This window comes from Puntigrus tetrazona, chromosome 11, assembly GCF_018831695.1.
Source record: "Puntigrus tetrazona isolate hp1 chromosome 11, ASM1883169v1, whole genome shotgun sequence".
Taxonomy (NCBI): domain Eukaryota; kingdom Metazoa; phylum Chordata; class Actinopteri; order Cypriniformes; family Cyprinidae; genus Puntigrus; species Puntigrus tetrazona.
In genome coordinates, this window is record NC_056709.1 from 7,243,094 (window position 1) to 7,265,430 (window position 22,337).

At 38.8% G+C, this 22,337-nt stretch overlaps 1 protein-coding gene across 1 annotated transcript; it reads left to right on the forward strand.

The window, feature by feature from the left end:
* Window positions 1–7,491: 7,491 nt before the first annotated feature.
* wnt4 (wingless-type MMTV integration site family, member 4) lies at window positions 7,492–19,379 on the forward strand. The gene is made up of 5 exons (XM_043251422.1): window positions 7,492–7,988; window positions 16,541–16,776; window positions 16,855–16,986; window positions 17,341–17,483; window positions 17,567–19,379. Exons 1-5 carry the CDS (start codon window positions 7,912–7,914, stop codon window positions 18,035–18,037), a joined length of 1,059 nt encoding a protein of 352 aa, XP_043107357.1. The 5' UTR covers window positions 7,492–7,911; the 3' UTR covers window positions 18,038–19,379.
* The last annotated feature ends 2,958 nt before the right edge of the window (window positions 19,380–22,337 follow it).

The following is a 22,337-nucleotide window of genomic DNA, read 5'->3' on the forward strand; positions in this document are numbered from 1 at the left end:
TTCGGCAAAAATTACGGTTTCCCCGGTAACACTGTACACAAAGCAGCCCACACCAACACTGCTCCATCAGGCATTCCTAGCATGATTAAATGAAAATGAGACCAATTGCAGATTAGCGTCACGCAAAGGAGGGGTTTGGAAAAATGAATCATTCAGTAAATCCTTTGGGAATCGTTGAGCTAGTAAGATAAAAATAAACGCATATAATAAGAAAATTAAAGTGCTTTTTGACCTTGCATGTCAACCTGTTTTTGAACCTTAATAGGGGCACTTTAAAGGTCCTGAGTTGGTTTTCAATTATTGAGACTGAAGCTGTTGGATTGAACGACATTTCATGTGTATTTATCGGTCTGCAGTGAGAAAGTTGTTCATGATGATAATTTGCACAGCACTTTATTTAAAGCACTTTAATAAATTGTGTCACATACATCAATAATTCAATCACATATACTTTAGTGGCTGAACCATCTCCGAGGCCGAGCTGCAAAGGTAATGTCCCTAAAGCAAGCCTAGGGTTTTACCTGAAGAGATTAGGTTATGCAGTCATGTATTGATCTCTTTTATTACAGGTGTAAGTTTAAATTCTACAGAGTGGCCAGTGTGCAGAAGGTCGTGTGAGCACCGATTGATGCCCCAATTGAGTGGGATCCCAGCTTTGTTATGGGCGTCCCTCAATCCCATTCAACTAGCGTCTCTTTTCAGGGGAGCTCCGTGTTAGGGATGCTCTTTGGAGCCATTGACTCCCCATTGTCTGTCGAGGGGCCCTGCTGTCCTGCTCCTTTGTTATGACAGTTGGGCAGCCTTTATACAGACTAAATAAGATAACTCAGCTGTTCATTTGAGGGACTAACCCCTCAACCTTGCAACACCCCCATCAACCCCCGACCAGTATCTACAGAAGCCCTTAAACCCCCCCCCCAAAACTGCAGGTCCCAGTCCGAGTCTCCACATATCACAGCAGCTCAAGAAACTACACCAGTGGTTCTCAGCTGGATTTGTTTGAGAAACCAGATTTTACAGTACATGCTCATCAAGGACTAAATGTAACCCATATTTAATAAAAGGTCAGATGTCCATTTAACTTGTGTTGGAACTGACCCAAAGTAAAATAATTGAAGTAACTTGTGACTGTGAATTTGTGCAATCTTTCGAAGTTGATAAACTCATTTATGTATATTTATTGTGCTAATTTTACAATATATGAATACTTGCATTTAATTGAACCACTGAAATTATTCATATTTATAATAATTGAGCAAGGATACAATAAACAGCCTTTTAAATGGTTACAATAGAGTTCTATTTGAATGAAATGAACGTTCTATTCATCAAAGAATCTTTGGTATCACTCTTTGCCACAAAATATTAACCTCAAACCTTTGAATGGTAGTATAATTAAGAAATAATCCTACTTGTTTCTACTACAGAGCATTGAGATCAAATGGAGACAGTTGTATCTTTCCAGAGTTTCCTGAGAGATCTCTACTGTCAAAAATCTCAATATGAACTCCAACATTTCTTCCGAGACTAAATGATAGCTACCGTCAGCATTGATTTCACAACTCTACACTCTGACTGTATGTTAACAACTGACTGACACGATCGCATTTTTTAAAGCTGAAATCGTAGACAGTGTACATTCTAATATGCCCCAATCCATACATATATTATTCAAGGAAAGATATACAGGAAAGAGTATCTATTCACAATTCCTGAAGTCTGCATATGCTCGGGGGTCATTGTTGTGGCTGTCCCGATGCTCATACGCAACTGTCAGATTATAGTTATCATTTTACGCCATTAGCATTCCAGCGTTGGAGAGTCTGGTCTCTGGTAACAGGTCCAGCGAGGCTGTGAAAGTGTGAGGACAGTTCTGCTCAAACACTGCTATCCCTGACCCTGACACTGAGGCTGACTGTGGACTAACATTTACTCTACATCACCCATCCTGCTGATTTCCGCCTTAACCAGAGAGTCAACATCCTGATGGGAGAGAGAGCATGTAAACACAGAACGGAAAAACACGACATTATACACAATAAGGCCGTACGAAGACTACCGATCTGCATGTGAAAGAGAGGATAAGAGAGATTCAAAGGAAGAAGATCCATAAAAAGAAACAAAACCGAATTATGAATGGACTGTGCTGAGAGCGGCTTTACGAAATAAGATCTTCTTAAAAGAGGGAGTGAATTTCTATGTGTCGATCTAATCCTGCCTGCTGTGCGAGAGAAAGAGTTACTGAATAACCCAGTACACCGCTCATCTCCTACAATCTCTCTCGGACTACTGACCCCTGGGTGCCCTAACTCGAGTTTAGAGGTCAAATCCCCCTCTTTCGTTATCTCTTTCGCTCTCACCACTGTTCGCACATGTACTATAGTGCTACAGGTTTATATGCAAGTGCTTGTATAGTTGTATGGTTATGGATATTAGTACTTGTACCAAAAGGGATTTAGCTAAAATGGCCACAAAGCCTTATTGATCACTCTTACTCTTTCTTTATTGATATTGATAGCCCCATGAAGAACATTTAACATCCACAACATCACTGCAAGCCACATTGCTGCATGTATCACCGCAGTTTCAAAGAAAAATGTCCACCGAGTGGCATTAAAACACAGATTCAATATGTGAACCCTTGCACGTTTGAAATATCCGTAGTTATTGCTCTATCATGTTGGAAATATGCTCCAAACCAACAAATCCAAACCCTAAACCTACCTGATAGTGTTAACAAAGGCAAAACTCATATAAAAAGGCATCTGTTGATGTGAACGTGTCATTTCAATTTACACAGATTTGAACTGTTTTGTCAAACCGTAGTTTCACAGGTATATTTTCTATAATCTTTCTGTATTCTTCTTATTCATGTCTTTTCGCTATACTTGCTTTCCAAATGCAAGTTCCATCATTCCCAAAAGAGTTCAGTTTAACTAATGACAATAGTTAGCCAACAAAGGTTTTGGTAAACGCACCCCAGGTTGGTTTGTTATGGTCATTTGAACAGTGCGAATTTTTGAGACCAGTACTGCAAACAGTCTGGTCAATATTTGTTCGGTATCGACTGAGGATCTGCTTTTATGTTTGAAGGCAGAGGGGAAAGCAGAACAAACTTAACCTGTTGTGATCTGAGATAGAGGAACCCGTAAACACTTTTACTGGGACGCCACCGTGTTGCGCTCATCAGGATCTCCAAAGAGAAAATTTTGCAGAAAAGTAAAAAAGACTAAAATTGCATTTTCTTGTAATATGCTAGGACTGGCCAATCAGAGTCAAGCATTCCATAATGAACAATTACTAATATGTATATCTTGCAGCAGCGCTCCTAGTGCCGTTGAGTTAGAAATCGCTTGTGTCTGACAAATGACTAAATCTAAATCAAAATGTTTTCTGACAGTTATTTTCATCGGCTAAATCCAGTCTCATTCTTGCGAAAGCAGGTGTGACAGCGGGAGGCCGGAAAAGACCCGTGACCGTAATACTGCCATAACTCACAGTCAACACAACACGGAGGGGAAATGTTTATGGTACCCAACACTCAGTGTAAATGTTAAAGGGGTTCGGCACGGCACCATTAACATGCCATTGGAAAGCCGTTTCCTTGGCAATGGCTCTGCAAGCACAAGCTGTATAAAATCTGTTTGGGTTGGGAATGCCATTGTGATCAGATATATGTGCCAATCCATGTTGCCATGGAGGGCGGGACCGCTCAGGAACGCCTTTTCATGACTAAGCCCCTTTCTTCCCCTTTCCCAGGAGTCATTCATTCTGGATTTAATTTATCACAGACAGGGATGATCAGATCAGCCTTCTGTTGCCTAACCTCTGCACCTCTCTGCTCACTTCTGACTAACTTCAACACCGATGGCCTAATTCTAGCCAGCTTGCTTTGGTCTGAAAAGACAACAATATACGTATTCGTGACAAAGAAAGCAGATCTGATCAGCACCCTTAGATCTGATTTTAATTTGGGCTCGACGTCCTCTCTTGAACTCCACACGATCTCAGCAGATGGGCCACAGATACTGATGTCATTTCCTGGATCTTTCTAAAGTATGTGCATAGTAAAACGCAACGGACCTCATAACTCTTTCCATGTTCGCTTCGATTTAAAACTTCATCAGTCAGAAGCTTCTATTTTAAAAATAAGAAAACAAATGAAAAACGAATTTGGGCAAAGTACAATGGTTCACTGATGGCATGGTTTATAAGGTTTAGATTAAACATTCATAAATATCACAATGCAAAATAACAAGATATATTGTTAATATTTGAATATAAATTACAAATCAGCATTTATAATGAATTATTGATATGATGAATTATCCAGTATAGTATTGTTAATATAATATTGCTAATATGCATAATATGAAATATTTTAATTACATAGTCTCAACAATATATTAAATGCGCTAAATTACTAAACAAACAAATAAATCATCAGCTGCAGGATAACAAAGAATAATATTTTTTAAATTATGAATTTACATGTCTAATATTTAGAATTATTGACATAATTAATAATGTTTGTGATAATATTATTAGGATTTATAATATAATTCAATATTATTAATAAAAATATAACTACATAGTCTAAATAATATATATCAAATTGGCTAAATTAATAAAATAGTAATAACAAAGAAATAACAAATATTGCTTATATACAATACATGGTTAAATTGATCAAATAATAGAATAAGAATTAAAATAACTGCACTCAACAATATACTAAATTGTCACAAACCATGCTCATAAATAATAAAAGACACAATTGAAAAAGCTAAATAATATTAACGTAATTGTTATTATGATTTTTACTATTTTGTTCCTATTAAAATAATGTGTAATCCTGTGTGTATGTGTGTACATATATACATATTTGTGTGTGTGTGTGTGTTTGAGTGTGAGTGTGAAACCTAAAGCACTGATAGACAGAGCTGATGCAGCATAACCTGAATGATTCCAGATAGAGGAAGAGAGAACGTTATGCAGGAGTCATGTAAAGGTTGCTAGGCACTTAGAGCTCTGCAGTCTGTACGACTGTTACGCGCTTGCATGTTCAGCGCATGCTGTGAAGAGCCTACCCAGACGTCTGCAGCGCTCGCGCCACAAGAATGGATTCATTCACTGGTGGCACATGTCTGTAATTTCTTGGTCGTAAGTCAGCATCTTTGACTGCATGTCTAGAGCAGTCTCGTTACTGAACAAGAAAAAAGAGCCAAAATCATCCAATTTCGCATTTTTAGGAGAGAAACTGGGTATTAAGTGGCTTTTACGTTGCCCTGCAGACAAGTTTAGAAGTTAAAGACAAGAGAAAATCTTCCCAAATCTACACCGATACATAATATGGGACTCGTCCCGACCAATCCACCACCAGTGATTGTGGTTCAAATGCTGCTGATTTTCTTAATGGGAAAGAGAGAGTTTAAGCACAACAGCTGTGAAAAAATTTGTGTCATGTAGGTTGTCTGCCGTCCAAACCTCGTCTCCTTGGCTCCACGCAGTCTTCCAGTATCATCGGTGGCGTCTGTGGGGATAACAGATCACACCTCCTTTGTGAGTGTGGGATTGCACGGGGGCCAAGGCTCAGTAAATCAGCACCGGTGGACTGAAGAGCTGGACAGAACCAGCAACAAGTGTGTTCTGGGTCCAGACACTGAGTCTAGTATTTAAAAGGCCCAATGAGAGAGAATTCACGCAAGAATCAAAGCGCATTTGATCTAAACCTGACCGCATGGCTTTTTTCTTATTAATTTATTAATGTCATTACACTTACAAAAGAAAGGAGCTTAAAAGGTTCTTTAAAGCGATGCCATAGAAGAACCATTTTTAGTTCCACAAAGAACCATTCAGTCAAAGGTTCTTTAAAGAACCATCTCTTTCTTATATTTTTAGAATCTTTCAACACAAAGAACGCTTTGTTCCTCAGATGTTAAAGGTTCTTTATGGAACCATTTAACCAAATAGGTTCTTCTATGGCATCGTGAAGCAGTACCTTATATTCAGGTAATATTCAGGAAGGATGCATTAAAATGATGAATAGCGAATACTACATGTTTCAAAAGATTCCTATTTTTTATAAATGTTCTGTTCTATACTCCATACTTAACTGAAAAGTGCATCAACGATAATAATAATAAGAAATGCTTACATTTCAGTAAATCAGCATAATAGTATAATATCAGGCATTTGAAGCATCATATGATCATGAATGAACTGGAGTATAATGATGTTGAAGATTCACAGTATATCATAAATCACAGAAATAAATCACATCAAAATATAATAAATTAGAAAAACAATTTAATTAGATTTTAATATATATATATAAATATTGTATTGTATTGTATATGTAAATATTTTATTGTAATTTTCAAATAAATGCAGCCCTGCAATATTTAAACATCAGTGTGATTGTCAGTTTTAAATACATAATTAATAAAAAAAGAATAGTAAATGAAGCCTGAAAATTTTTAACACTTAGGCAAGTTTTGAAAGAGAAATGCTCTACACTGAGCTAAAAAAAGAAAATTAAATTATTTTAAATTAATTATATTCTGTGTAATTAATTAAATTAAATTAAATTATTTAATGTAATTTAATTTAATTTTACTTAATTTAATTTTTCTAAAAATCATCAAAACAACCTCTAACTCCTAACATTAAAACCCAGCAGTCCTGCAGTTCAGAAACCAGAACGCCAGAAACGCCAGGCTTGACTTAAGCATCAGTTATTGTTACTCACTTTCTCCCTCTGTTGGTCAACAGCGATTCCGAGTGACCCAGTCAAGCACTTGTCTGTCAGCCTGGTAAACTTGCAAGATAAAAACAATTACGCATAACCTTTACCAGCACAGAAAAATGTTTGCGGTTTCCCATCTCGAATACCACGTTAAAACCCATGAACTTATGATGAACCCTTTCTGTGACTATGCAGACAGGAAACGACCCAAAGTGAAACCACCACGACTGATTTCACACAACCGTCCAACACGAAGATAAACCTGTTTTATTTGTCTGCTCAAATCGGATTTCACCTTTAAAAACGCTTAGCGTTGAAACTGCTCTTCGTTCTTATTTCAGATGACAACTATGCATCACAGCGTTAATAATGATACTAATATGCCATAATAACAGCGATGTCTGTGGTCTATTTTTGTCCAAAGCTGTCAAAATGCTAGACGTCCTATAAATAGCATCCCAACCGCGAAGTACTTGCGTTCGGGGGGCACTGAGGCCAGGGAAAATACACCTTGCCAAAATCATAAGCGGTTATACCTCATGCACGGCGAATAGTTGCCGCATTGAGTCCCTCTGGAGAACTTTAAAAAAAAAAATACTTGGCAGCCAAGAGCAAGAGAAAACATATATGCATGCACTAAACCCGCCTTTATCTGCTTTCTCACACATCAAAACCTCCCCCAAGTGACGCGCCGCCCCTACCAAACCCTTCAGGAGTCAGTAAATTCAGCATTCCCTCTCAGACCCAATTCAGAGTGGCATCCACGGGGGTCATCGAACCGAGCTGAACTTCGCGTTTTGATGAGTTCTCTGCGCGCGCGGGACCGGGGCTGTCATTTAGACCCGCTTTGCTGGCTGGAGCGCGCGTAGTTCATCTTTATCTGATGCTGCGTAAAAGCTGGCCGTGGAAACCGCTGCGGGCGCTCTGAAGAAATCGCATCAGAGGATACCGCTTAGAGCGATTTTGCTGCCGCTGCGTAGAAACTACACAGAGCACTTGCGCCGGTTTACGCGAGGAGACAAGAACTGTTGATCCGGACAGACCTGCTTCCCATCCAAATGGATGCGCAATGATGGATTAATGCTACTTTTCCGCGCGGCGCCCTGATAAACTCCTCCTGGGGATTTTAAGCCAGCGACCTTTACCTGATTTATCCTTTCAAGATGTCATCGGAGTATTTGATAAGGTCACTGCTTATGCTCTTTCTAGCACTCTTCTCTGCCAATGCGAGCAACTGGCTGTAAGTCAATATCGCTTTCTTCATTCATGTGATGTTTTGACGTCTAGGTTAACTGTTATGACTGAAATCAGTCAGAACCATTAAAAGCAAATGCCAAACGCGGCTTGCGAACGGCGAGCCTGAAGCCGTGAACGAGAACAGGCTGCGAGGCATCCAGATTAGCCTTGCGATTTATTTTGAAAGCGCAGGAGACGCGAAGCGGCGCGCAAAACAGCTGCAAACTTCCTCAGAGAAGGCTAAAGCGGTCTTTGGTAGAAAATTAAAACGCCAAAGCGAGCGCTGCGCGGACGGCGCGAAATATAAGGAAATGAAAGCAGTTATTTGGAGACGTTCGGTCCGGGTGCTTTTGGCACGGCCGCGCTTGGCGCGTTTTGCGCGCAGCCCGCGGCAACGCAAGGACATGACAGCAGCAGCAGCAACTCTTTATAGAGAGCTCTATAAACCAATCGATTATGATCATGTGCGATTATGGCTAATAACTCCTACACGATTTTGACATTTGGCTATACGCTTAAGAAGCGGAACAGCGTCTATCATAAGGCCACATCAAGACGTTAGCATTTCTAGGTGTTTGGAGTTATTAATCTGTATCCTCGGGGCAGAAATAGCACATCATTTAATCTATCCAGATGTAGTTGAGTTTTCGATGGAAGAGTGTTTTTTAACTAAAGGCGTGGTGACAGGTTCGGGACATGTACAGACAAGCTTCACACTAAAGGAAAACCTCCTACCTGTCTACAAAATATGATCATTCTGACAGGAGCTTGTACACTATTCCAACCCCATCTCAGGACAGGTATTAGCAGGTAGCCAAATAGACATTAGACAGGTTTTCTTCAGCAAACACAAAAAAACGGGATCGCTTCGAGTTATATGAGCAACACGTGGTCAAGAAGCTGAAATGTAGTCTAGCCACACTGTAAATACCGTTTAAGGAAAACAGGTAATTGAACTCGATTGCCATCAGTGGGACTTCAGGCTTTGGTAAGAACTGTAAGGTTTACAGTTAATTCATACAAGAGGGAAAAACTTGGAGCATCCAAACATTAAAGGTTTATTAACTGCATTTCTTCCGATAAAAGCAGTGTCAAGTGCATTCGGCGAACATAAAACATTTCTGCAAAAACTGCATGGTTTTTTTTTAGTTCACCTGCAGACATACTCCTCAGGTAAAACTTCGAAGCAACCTTATTTTAGTTCAACTGAAACAAACAGCGATTTTAACACGATTGATCTCGAATGGAGATTTAGACGCAGAGTACGATTGAGAAAACCCTTCGTGTTTTGTCTAAACCGTTTCGAATAAAATCTGATTAAAGGTAAGACTTTTTCTGTTTTGTCTCCTGTCGGTTGCTTATTAGAAGCACGTGGATTATAGTGGAGCAAATCTTAAAAATACAACTTGCCGTGTAGTGGGTGTAGACTTCAAAAGGCTCTGTTTCATTATAGGTTCTTCAAGATTAGTGTTTTGGCTTGGATTAGTTTTGGTGCTTAGGCTGTAAACATTTGTAGCTCTATATGAGGAGAGATAACTTTCTTTTGTTTACTAGGGTGTAGACGAGTTTTTGCTCAGTAGTCATGATTAAATGTTTTGGAGTACAGTCGAGAGCTTTTCATTCGTGTGACCGTATTATTCTTGAGCACATCCATCAGCACCTGCAGAGGTTTGAGGTGCAGGTGCAGGTCACGAGAGCACCTGCACATCTTCAGACCTCCATCAGCGGCACGCGCTCGTCCATGCGAATGCGAGCTTGCATTGCTTCATAATCTTTTATGAATGACCACCGGCAGTTAGTTTGCATTAAAATGGCAGGAATTAATCACTAATTAGATACTATAAATAACAGATGGTAAAATGTTACTAAACAAACTCTTTTCTAAATAAACACTGCAGTCGCTTTCCATCTTTATTCTAATGCATTCGAACAGGCGACGGGTATTTCTTTTATCTTGGTTGGGAAAAGTCAGCATACTGGTATTGATCAACCTTCAAAATCCTAAAGCTGGAGCAGCATTTTAAATGACCAAACGTTCAGTCTTTTCCCTGTTGCAGATGGGTGAATATCCTACTACAAGAATCCTGTTGAAAAATCCTGGCCGATCTGATATTCAAAAGAATGGTTTGACCAAGAAAATCTGCTCATGCTTGGGACATCCAACATATAGATAAGCATGTTTCCTCATGGGAACAGATTTGGAGAAAATCACTTGCTCACCACTCTGCAGTGAATGGGTGCCGTCGGAATGAGAGTCCCGACAGCTGAAAACGTCACAATAAATAATCCACACGACTCCAGTCTGTTGATTAACATCTTGTGAAATGAAAAGCTGCATCAAGGTGTTAACTTCAAACGGTCTTATATAACTAAAATATAAGCCCTGCATACTAACACTTTCCTCCTCTCTTCTGAATCAGGAGAAAAATATGCACAGATCAAACTAAACCGATGTGCAAGTGCCTCACTAACATGCAGCTTTTCATTTAACAAGACGTACTGGAGTCCTGCGGATTGCTTGTGGGTTATCGCGATGTTTTGGACTCTCATGCCGACGGCACCCATTGACTTCCACTGGTAAACATAAGACACACATCTCAGGGTGGCTTCAGAAAAATTGTAATTGACTATCCCAATTCTAAACTATTCCTTTAAGCAACCAAAAAAAAGACCTATGCAAACTTTTTAAAGTTTATCTTGTTGAATATATCTTTTATAGTTTCATGATGCAACAATTTCAGAACTAAAGAAAGAGTTGCGTGGTGTTTTTTGACCCAGCCGAGGTCACAGAAGGTTTATTAAAGTAAAAAAAAAAAAACACTCACGGTTACGATTCTGAATATAATACCAAAGCATGCAGTTGTATTTGTTTGGGAAGCAATCTCTCATTGAACGGGATGGAAAGAAACAGTGGTTGAGACGTTTGCACAGGACGGTCAATAAATAGTTCACAGCTGATGAGCAACATGAGAAGAGAGAAACCTCTAATGCGAAATACATCCTGGCGCCGAGCACTGATAGCACAAATAACACCAGTGACAACAGGGTAATGAAGCTGTAAAAGCTGCTGTCACATACCGCCACTCATACAGCAGCCTATTAAAAAGGTCCATTTGATAAAAACCTGATGTTTAAGACGTCATAAAACACAGGTGACGGACAAACACAGCGAAAGAAAGACTAATGGAGAGCCCATTAATAAACATGAATGTTTTTGCAGAAACAATGCTTTTCAAAAATTCATTCATATCGAGAGCCACTTTGGCACTTCATCGTTCTTTTCCCTCAAAAACTATATCACACCTAGCACCTAAGTTGGGACTCTGCAATAATCTATAATTTGCCTCTTGAATTGATGTAAATCACATTTAAATATCTTTTATCACTTGATTTTGAAGGCATGTGATCCAAAAGGTCCTGTTTTGCAGAAGCAGATGTTCATATGGGACAATTAGCGAAGCTGAATTCGTCTGTACAGATCAATATTTTATTTGATTTACCTGTCTGAAAGTGTCTGAATAAAGCGTCTTCACGATGAACATCTCGTAAATTCAATATTTCATTTGCTATAAGAGAAACAAGCTTGAAATATAAATGGCATAAGGAAATAAAAATGGCATAAGTCTGCTTTTAATTTTTTTCCTGGGCATCAAATTAACATGACTGACTGAAGTTAATTGACATTTTCAGGTAATTGTAGCGCTAGTCTTTATATTGCCAATAAATAAGATAACACTGCCCTCTAGAGTTAAAGAAATCCAGCAGACTTGCAGATAAGTTGTTTAAACGCAATAAGACTCTTGTCTTGAAGCACTAGGCGAACGCTCGTAACTTAAAGCAAACGAGCAAACGACTTTTTGGTACATGTGCTGGGAATAGTCTGCAAGACCTAGAAATCCCAATGAGTCACTGAGTTATTGAGGAAACAAGAGCTGTTTATGAGAGAAACACTGTTGAGCAAGAATGACACATCTGTTTCTGAAAACATGTCGCATTCTGTGATGGATGTTTGATTCGCATTTTGGCTCCTTTCTGTAGGACATCTTGATTGTATTTTCAACCCTGGCTGTCATCGTTTTTACACTACCGTTTAAAAATCCCCAAATTAATACTTTTATTCAGCATTAAATTTATTCTGAATGAATTTATAATGGTAAAACAAACAGCATTTCTCATAAATGCTTTCGTTAATCTCAAAAAAGTGTCACGCTTTCCACAAATACATTAAGCAGCACAATCTTTTTCGACGCCGATAATAATAATTGTTTTGGAGCAGTAAAAAATTGAAATATTCTGAAGCATCACGTGACACTGAAGACTAAAGAAATCTATGCTGAAAATTCAACTTTGCATCACAGAAATGAATGGCATTTTTAAATATATTGCTATATATTATATAATCATGTTTGGCGATTTTAAAGTGTTAATCAAATAAATGCAAACTTTGTGAGCATTAAAATATTATTTCGTTTACATATCTCGTACGTTTTAAATCCTTCATTTTAACTTTTCAAAGTAATATGCGTTCTTTGAAATTAAGATTCAGGTCTCTTTAACGCTTTTCGATTCCTAAACATTTAATGTCACAAGCACAAAGTAACGAACTTCTCTTGATGAAAATGCAAGATGTGCTTGAGCATGCAAAACTCACCAGCTAAGGTCCTGCGAGGCTGCTAGCGTGTTGTTGTGTCATTTGCGGCAATTTGGGAGGTTAAATATTTATTGCAATTCATCACATGCCCTTTGAAAATCGAATCTGATTGATTAGAATAGGAAAATTCGGAGCAACTTAATATATCACTTCTGTCAGTGCCACAAACGGTGCGGGACGAGGTTTTTTGGAAAAGTAAGAGCATTGCCAACATTCGTGCGTTATAGTAACAGCAATAGTGTTTCTGTTCAAAACAAACTCCTTGGTAATGCAGAGGGACGTTAAATACCTTTAAATGGAGCTGGTGTTATATAATAATTCTAAAAGCTAAATATGCGGGTGAAATACGAATCCCCAATATGCATCAGTTCCCTTAAATGCCCCTAACACTGAATTTATTTCAGAGAAACGGCTTTTAATATACAGACCTGTGACGCACAGCTGACAAATATGTAAATATCAAATATTTTTGTAAACATCATGAAATTGTGGCGCTTGGACGCCGCAGCGTTGCGTATTTGCTCGCCGTCGGTAGCTTGCACAGGTCTGATATTTACTTTCGGCGATTTACAGCAGAGAGACAGGAAATGTCAACATCCATCGTTTGATTATTCAATAAACTCACAAAAAGATACCGAGAGGAAGTGAGTTCAAAAGTGGTTTTTGGTGCACTTTGCATTCAGAAAATAATCCTAAAACTGGAAGCAGGAATGAATTACGTTTTAAAATACATTAAGGAACAGCTATTACATCTATTTAGAATTTTATTTAGGTTTTCATCGAATAAATGCAGGCTCGTTGAGCATGAACGGTAGTGTATGTTATATAACTGGAAGTGTGTTTATGCGTGCACAGGCGTATGAAGCCAGACGTGTGCAACGTCTCCTCTTTTTCTCTCTCATTCTCTTCCAAAATCTCTCGTACGGCACGGTTGCGTGCTAAGTCGCGCTTGGCTAAGCCATCTGGAGCCAACAGCGCTCGAAGGCCAGGGCGATGTAATTCAACACAAACATGACACAAAAGGAAGAAGGCACCATGCTCCAGGTGGAATGCTCCCAAAAAAAAAAAAAAAAAAAAAAACTCCCAGAAAGCACAGAGGAAGGCATCTCCCACTCTTTCACAAAATCCCACGGTTCGGCTCCCCTTGCTTTCTCAAACTCAGCGCCGCGATTAGCGTGCAGCACGAATCGGGAAGCAGCGAAAACAAGATTCTCTCAAGGTCTCAGACAATCTTTTTCCCAGAAGAGTACGCAGCGGCCCGTTCTTCAGGTGTTTGTTAGTCAAAATCCCGAGGTCGATAGTCTTATGAGAGCATCTGGCACATATATCCAGCACTTATCCCGCCACACAACGGATGGGCCCGCTCTGCCATTTGGCTGCCAGATTCATTATCAGGTCAGGATCACAGAGCTAATTTACTGGTGAAACAAACAAAAGCTGTAAACACGCATGCAAGAACATGCAATCGTCAACAGATGCTATAAAAAAAGAGTCGAACACCCTCCGAGCAGAATGCATGTGCATCTGGCCGCTCCGCTGATGTCATGCTTCGTCTTTTTGGCCGGACAGGAGCGCGTTATCGAAGCTCAAGAGAGCAGAGATGGCGGTCCGGTGGACAAGGAGGTGTTTGTTTCTTATCTGCCCCGGCCGTGGCCTTCAAAATCAGCTCCTGTCAACAGCAGAGAGGGACGGGGTGCACCAGCTGTGCCGTCTTAACTAGAACCCGAAAAATAAAGCTTCTTTATCCTGATATTAAACAGTCGAGGCCAGTTGCATCTCAACTGTTAAGTCGAACATACAGATTCAGTCTGCAGAACTTACTTTAATTGCAATTTAAGTTTAATGAATGGAAATGCTGACATATGTTATTGCATTAACATGTGATTAACTGCTTTGTTTGTTTCCAATTGAAAAATACGATTAAATATCGACGAATTAGCCTAAACACGTTAATCTATATCAACAAAACTACGTTTTATGGGTTAAATCAGGTACAATATCTCTTTGAAGGTAACAATTGAGGGCCATCACTAACTAGAAGTATGCTGTAACACATTTGTTTCGAGTTAATCTTAATCTAGGTAAAGTAACTTTTTTCTGCCAAGTACAATTAGCTATATATTATTATTATTTTAAATTTTACTGTTTGGTTTTACAGTGGTGCCATTAGTTCTTCACGGTAAGACAGAAAAAAGCGGTTCTTTTGATAACCAAATGTTCTTCGGAGAACCGAAACCCCCGTCTCAACTTTTAAGAGTGTAAATATTCACATTTACATAATGAGCATGTCATGAGTCAGATCCGATCCACGCTTGATTTCGAGGGTTAGCCTTGAGCTACGTTCCGAATCAATAAACCTCGAGACCTCGCAACTTAATTGAGTATATACAGCACAGCACCTTCAAAGCCATTTTCGAGACCCCCATCCGCAGTACACTTGGGTGCACTTTGGAATTACCCAGCACCACACCAAAAGACCTTCAGAAACAAATAATGCAAAACAAAGCCATCCGTGAGCGCCCTTGCAAACATCACCTGCACGCAACTCTTTAAATGCATCTGCGCAGACTTTAAACAGTGAAGACTTTGATCTCCACCAGTCTTGATGATAATGAAACCAAGCTTGGTGTGTACGGATGAAAACCTGTGCGATGTGCTGCAGTACTAGACTATTTTTATAAGGTGCCTTAAAGAGATGCAGCTCAGCAGACCCTTTAAAGCGATGGTGTTGCCCCGACCTCCCTGGCCCTGGAGGTGATGGACGATGATAGTCTTTATCCGTCTCTCTCAACATCACCTTTACGTCATCTGTCCAGCACAGCTTTCCAAGAACGTCAAAGGAGGGCAAAGCTGTTTATGTTACCGTGTGTTTATTGTGCTGTTTGTGCTATGAAGTCAATGAAAAAACTATTTTGAATCACCACACTAGTGGAATGATGCATGGGTCAGATCCTACAAAAAAATAAATCAAACCATTTCACATGAATAAATAAATAGGGATATGGTCGAAACCCCAATACGGCTAAAACCAAATAAATTAATACAATTACCAGGGTAAAATATTTTTGCTTTTAAAAGAAATTTCTCATGCTCACCAAGGCTGCATTTATTTGATCAAAAACACAGAAATTCGTTTTGTTGATGTTTAAAAATGTTTTTTATTCCTGTGAATTTTCTGCATCGTTACTCCTGGCTTCAGTGTCACATTATCTTTCAAAATCATTCTAAAACTGATGTATTATATATGTTTAAAACATTTGTGCTTATAAATAAATTATTTATACATTTTTGGAACCTGTGATAATTTTTTTCAGGATTCTTTTTTTTTTTTTTTATGGAAATATATTCAACATTATACTCTACCGGTCAAAAGCTTGTGGTCAGTAAATTAGTTTTTAAATAAAATTTTTCTCAAAGAAATTAATACTTTCTTTCAGCAGGGATGTGCTAAATTGATAAAAAGTTACAGTGAAGACTTATATTGCTATAAAATATTTTGATATTTACATTTATTTATATATATATATATATATATATATATATATATATATATATATATTTTAGTTTAGCTCCAAAAACATCAAGGTTCTTCAGTAACACTTTAGTTTATGGACCAATTCTGACTATTATCTAGTTGCTTACTAACACATCTTTTATTAAAATATATTTATTTTCACATATTCTACATTCCTAATCCTACTCAATACCTAAACTTAACAACTACCTTACTAACTATTAAAAAGCAGCAAATTAGGGGTTTATTGAGGCAAAAGTTGTAGTTAATGATTAATGATTAATGTTAATAGCAAGAACTGAAATTTTAAAAAAAGTGTGGCCATTTTATTTTTTACAAACGCCTGTATTGAAAACATTGAATGATCAAAACTCTACTGGCATGTCCTCAGATACCTGGCGAAGCTGTCGTCGGTGGGGAGCATCTCGGACGAAGAAACCTGCGAGAAGCTCAGAGGCCTCATCCAGAGGCAGGTTCAGATCTGCAAGCGTAATGTGGAGGTGATGGACGCGGTCCGAAGGGGCGCTCAGCTCGCCATCGACGAGTGCCAGTTTCAGTTTCGCAACCGACGCTGGAACTGCTCGACGCTGGAGAGCGTCCCTGTGTTTGGCAAAGTGGTTACACAGGGTAAGTAGCCTCACATTAAACCAGCTGGACATGCTTAAAACCGTGTGCGTGTTTAACGGCTGCTTGATTGTGTCACAGGTACACGGGAAGCTGCATTTGTGTACGCCATATCTGCTGCTAGCGTAGCCTTCGCAGTGACCAGAGCCTGCAGCAGCGGAGAGCTGGACAAGTGTGGCTGTGACCGCAACGTGCACGGCGTCAGCCCAGAAGGTATGACTGAATAATAGTTATGATAACTGATTAATTGCCGTGAAGCCACTATTATTAATTATGATTAAATGATTAGGACTATGGTGATTAAAATAGCTAAAATAGTCTTTGAGACCCAGACCACAAGGTGTATGGTGCAATATATATATATATATATATATATATATATATATATATATATATATATATATACACGCCTACTTTTGCTATTAAATAATATGAAATATATGGCACAAGTTGATAGTAAATCTGACCACTGATGTCACTAAAAGGGCCTTTGTCTCCTGATGGACTGACAAAACACCTGATTCCTCGTTACGCTTCTTCGTCTTTGACCACCTTTATCCCCAACAGGTTTCCAGTGGTCAGGATGCTCGGATAACATTGCATATGGGGTTGCTTTCTCCCAATCCTTCGTGGACGTGAGAGAACGAAGTAAAGGGCAGTCCTCCAACAGAGCGCTAATGAACCTTCATAACAACGAGGCGGGGAGGAAGGTAAGGCGCTTAACAGCCGTCACGCAGGAAACTTCCATCATTCAAAATTTGTTAACAAACGACCTTTCTTTTACCATCCCAAGGCAATTCTGAACCACATGCGAGTGGAGTGCAAGTGCCACGGCGTTTCAGGTTCCTGCGAGGTAAAAACCTGCTGGAAGGCAATGCCGCCGTTCCGCAAAGTGGGCAACGTCATCAAGGAGAAATTCGACGGCGCCACAGAAGTGGAGCTGCGCAAAGTGGGCACCACCAAGGTCCTGGTTCCCCGAAACTCTCAGTTCAAGCCCCACACGGACGAAGATCTGGTGTACCTGGACCCGAGCCCGGACTTCTGCGAACACGACCCCAGAACTCCAGGCATAATGGGAACGGCGGGGCGCTTCTGCAACAAGACCTCGAAGGCCATCGACGGCTGCGAGCTCATGTGCTGCGGTCGCGGATTCCACACGGAGGAGGTGGAGGTGGTGGACCGCTGCAGCTGCAAGTTCCACTGGTGCTGCTACGTCAAGTGCAAACAGTGCCGCAAGATGGTGGAGATGCACACGTGTCGGTGATCCAGACCGCAGAACTTATCCTCACCACTTCCCTACATGCGCAGGGAAACCAGACAAATTCCCCGGCATTTCATGCAACAATAGAGGAACATGTCATACATGAGACTTTAAAATATAGGGGCGAATATACCCAAGGTCCCAATTGAGAGTATTTTTCTCTCTTCTCATTCTGTTTTTAATTGTGGTTGCTCTCTTATTTTTATATATATATATATATATATATATATATATATATATATATATATATATATATATATATATATATATATTCATATATATCTATTTTAACTTATTGCAATCAAATAGAGAGTGAACTTTTAAATGTGACGAGCACCAGAGGAGTGCCATTGGGATCATGGAGAAAGGTCAACGTTTTTTAAAAGCCTTTTCATCGTTAATGCTGCTTTATGGTTTCATCCTGAAAGATGGACTTCGGACTAACCCGAGATACACAGTCCAGGTGTACATGTACTTTCCAATAGTTTCCGCACTCGTGGCCATTCGTTCCTGTGATGCTGCTTGAATTCAAGAATCCCTCGCCGATAACGTACAGCGAGTATTAAAGCGAGGCTTGCTTCACTAGGGACGCAAACCGGCTCCGAACAAGCCGGAGTGGAAATCTAAGTGTTAGCAAGCTCTTTGAAAATCAAAGTCGTTAGTTAACTAGCTGTCGACGCAGACGGATGATTGGTGCTGCGCTGTAACCATGCATCTGGCGCGAAACTGACAAACATAAATTGTTTACCCCCGCTTGGGGTGCTTGGACCATGGATTCTGTGCACGATGACTCTAGCACTTTTCCTCTCCAGACGCACATACCGCAAATAAACAAATCCCCCAGCATTCCCTGCTCCATTAGTCAGACCGAGTGACTGAATTATTTATGTACGATACCATAACTCCAAGCTTTTCTATAGTAAAACTTGCTATCCAGTATGCTTTTAAAAGAAACATAGGTTTGTAAAGACTTATACACTGAAGAGGACTATATTTCATATGAATGTATGTTAAATTGAAATATATGCCGTGTCAAAGACTGACATGTTTGTGATTGTGCTTATTGGGTGAATCGCCAATGGGGACAGCTTCCTCAAAGAGACCACGCTGGACAATATTAACCAACTTTTTTAAGATATGGTCTTTATGAATGCATGCAGATTTGTTTAACGGGTTCACACAAAGATTTCATTTCGTAAAGGTCGGCTTGTCTCGCTGCTGCTGACGTTGAAGAAAAATCCCGGGGTCACCTGTTGCGTAATGCTGATTACGACAAACATTCGTTTAAACCGCTAGCCTGCTAGTTGCATTCAATTTAACTTTGTTGCCACGTCGAGGTTAATGCAGAACCCATAAAATCACTGTAAAAATTACAATTCATAAAATTATATAAAATTTGTTTCATATGATTATGAAATAACTTTAAATAATTACTTTAAAATGATTTTTAAAAATGATCCAATTGTTTAATATAATTTAGAATTCAAAACATTTATTTATTTAACTTTTTGAAACATTTTGCATTTAAATAATCAACAAATAATAATTTTTTTTTTTTTAGAAATCAAAGTTTGAGTCAAATTTGTTTTGTTCTAACAATATTTTGCCATTGTTTGGACTAAACCCGGAATATTCTTTTAAGTTACACATATGAAAGTTTGCCAGGATTTTCATTTTTTCCATTTAATTTATTTATTTAATCAAGGACATTGCATATAAATAATACATTAAATACGTAAAATGCACCAGAGCTAGCCAACACTGGCTAATTTCCATCAGTATTCCCTTTTGGCAGGTTAATGTTAAGGAAAATATAAACACACCAATAAATGTTAAAACACCAATATTGAATCTGAATGTTCTTTCAAAAAAAAAAGGTAGTTTTTCTTAATAGCACATTTAGCATACTGTTATTATCTGTGAGATTTAAGAAAACTAATAATTTTATTCATGTGATAATTGATTTAAACTGAGATAGTAAGGACAACTACATTACAAAAAAATCTATCATGGATTTCACTCAAATCAGCATATTAGAATGATTTCTGAAGGATCATGACAATGATGCAAAAAATTCAGCTTTGATCGCATTAAATTAAATTTGAACATTTATTCTAAAAGCTAAATAAAAAAAATGGTAGTTCACTACTGCTTTAGTATTGTTTTACAGCATGTAAAAAAAATGAAGCCCTGGTGAGAAAAAGAGACCACAAACATTTGAATTATTATGTACATGGCCATTATGAAATCCCCAGGTTAGCGACACCTACTACCACAGGATTTCTGAAAAATCCATAACATTACCAATGTTATTTTGCATTTTTATTGTGCTTTACGTGTGTAATGGTTTAGGGGTCGATGGATCAGAGCAGTCCGTCAGCTGCCTAGTGACATGCTCTCTGACACTCGGAGAGTCATGCCATCATGCCAAGAACAATAAATATTTATAGAAACTATTCATGGAATAATGGCAGGAATGAAGCTTTGTCGGACATGCATAAATGCGGTTCTGTGCTGCAACAAAGCGGCCCCAGGGACGATTTTCGTAAGCAACACTTCGCCGAAATGTTGCCCAATGACTTGTATCGTGTCACATTTCCACATATTTTTGCATATTTTGTTTATTACATATATGTATACACAAATTTAGGGCTATATATGACATATATGATACGGTAAAATACTGTAATATTATGATTCAAATATTCGTATAATTTAACTTTTCTATATAATTTAACACACAATCAAATACGACATTTTTTGCTGTGACGCAAAGCATCATTCTCCAGATCCTTTAGAAATCAATCTAACGTGGGTCCGCGGCTTAAGAAACATTTCAAATTATTCTGAAATATCAAGTGTTGAAAACAGTTTTGCTGCAAAACGTTTTTGTGGAAATCTTTTTTGAAATTGAATGCATACGGAAATGCAAACAGAAACATGGTTACGCAGATAAAAAAAAATAAAAAAAGCATGACTCCTGGCAGCTAAATCTTTTGTTTCTATTGCTAGTGAACACCACAGACCGCACCGCTCCGCCCTTGCTGTAGGACACCACTGTCTACTCTATCAAGGGCCTGACTTTGCTGTCGTAACAGTGGATGGGTAGATTACACCCTCCGGTGTTCCTTGACACATTTTACCTTTAATTTATGTTTGGCATATCATCGAATCACCTCTGGCTTGTTACAGATGTTGGAAAAAGCGTGAGAGCGTGCGTATCGCTGTAGTCTAAAATCTGTCTGTTTCCGTATTCTTCGCAGTTCTTTGGTCATACCGACGTCTGTTCCTAATAAGCTGCTTTGAGGAACAGGAAGAGGCGAGGTTTGAAGAGCAGAGGGTTCGTCTTTTATTGTGCGCCGGGATATTAAAGCAGGGGGCATATCTGTGCATGCAGGCTGGAGAAATCATGGCAAAATCCTCATAATATCCAGCACATCCTGTGTTTGTGGAAGTAGAGATATTGGGGCCTGAAACGCAACTGTTTTTGTTTCGCTGCCATTTCGTGCAGCGTGGTTTCGAAACGCGGGATTCACCAACATGGATGTTTCAGGGTGACTTTTTTTAAACACACCTAGGAGAGGACAACCTGTCTGTTTGCTGTTAGAAATCTCTCCTATAGCTATTTGGGGAAAAAAATGCGCAGGCTTGAATGTGGAAAAATCTGCGTGTATGAGAATAGATCTAAAATGTGCTTGAGGGAGATTTCACTATGAGAAATCTAATCCTGTCAACAGAATGGCCCTGTCACCGCCTCTTTGATGGAAAATACCACACAGTAATTTAATATTTGGAAAGGCTTTTCCAGGGACATAACATAATTATCAACCTACAATTCAATAAAGGAACTCAAAGATCAGGGGCTTTAGCCTTTCAGCTACTTTTAATATGACTTCGGTCTCTGAAGTAATCACAGTAACATTTGTTTGATTAGCCAGGACATTAAAGTGAATGTCAAATACGCTATTTATTTACATACATTATATATATATATATACACACACACACACACATATATATATATATATATATATATATATATATATATATATATATATATATATATATATATATATACGATTATAGTACAAATAATAACAATAATTATTTATTTATTTTTTTAATTTTTTGCTAATAAAAAATGATGAAGTCAAAAATGTTCTGAGTTCAGATTTCTCCACTAATGTTTCACTCTTTCGTAGTTAAACTCACCTTACAGGACATGAGGAGTGGCTGTGTCTGCAGACAAAGGCACAAGTTCACCAAAGGTCTGGAAGAATGAATCCAGGAGTGAATTTGAAAA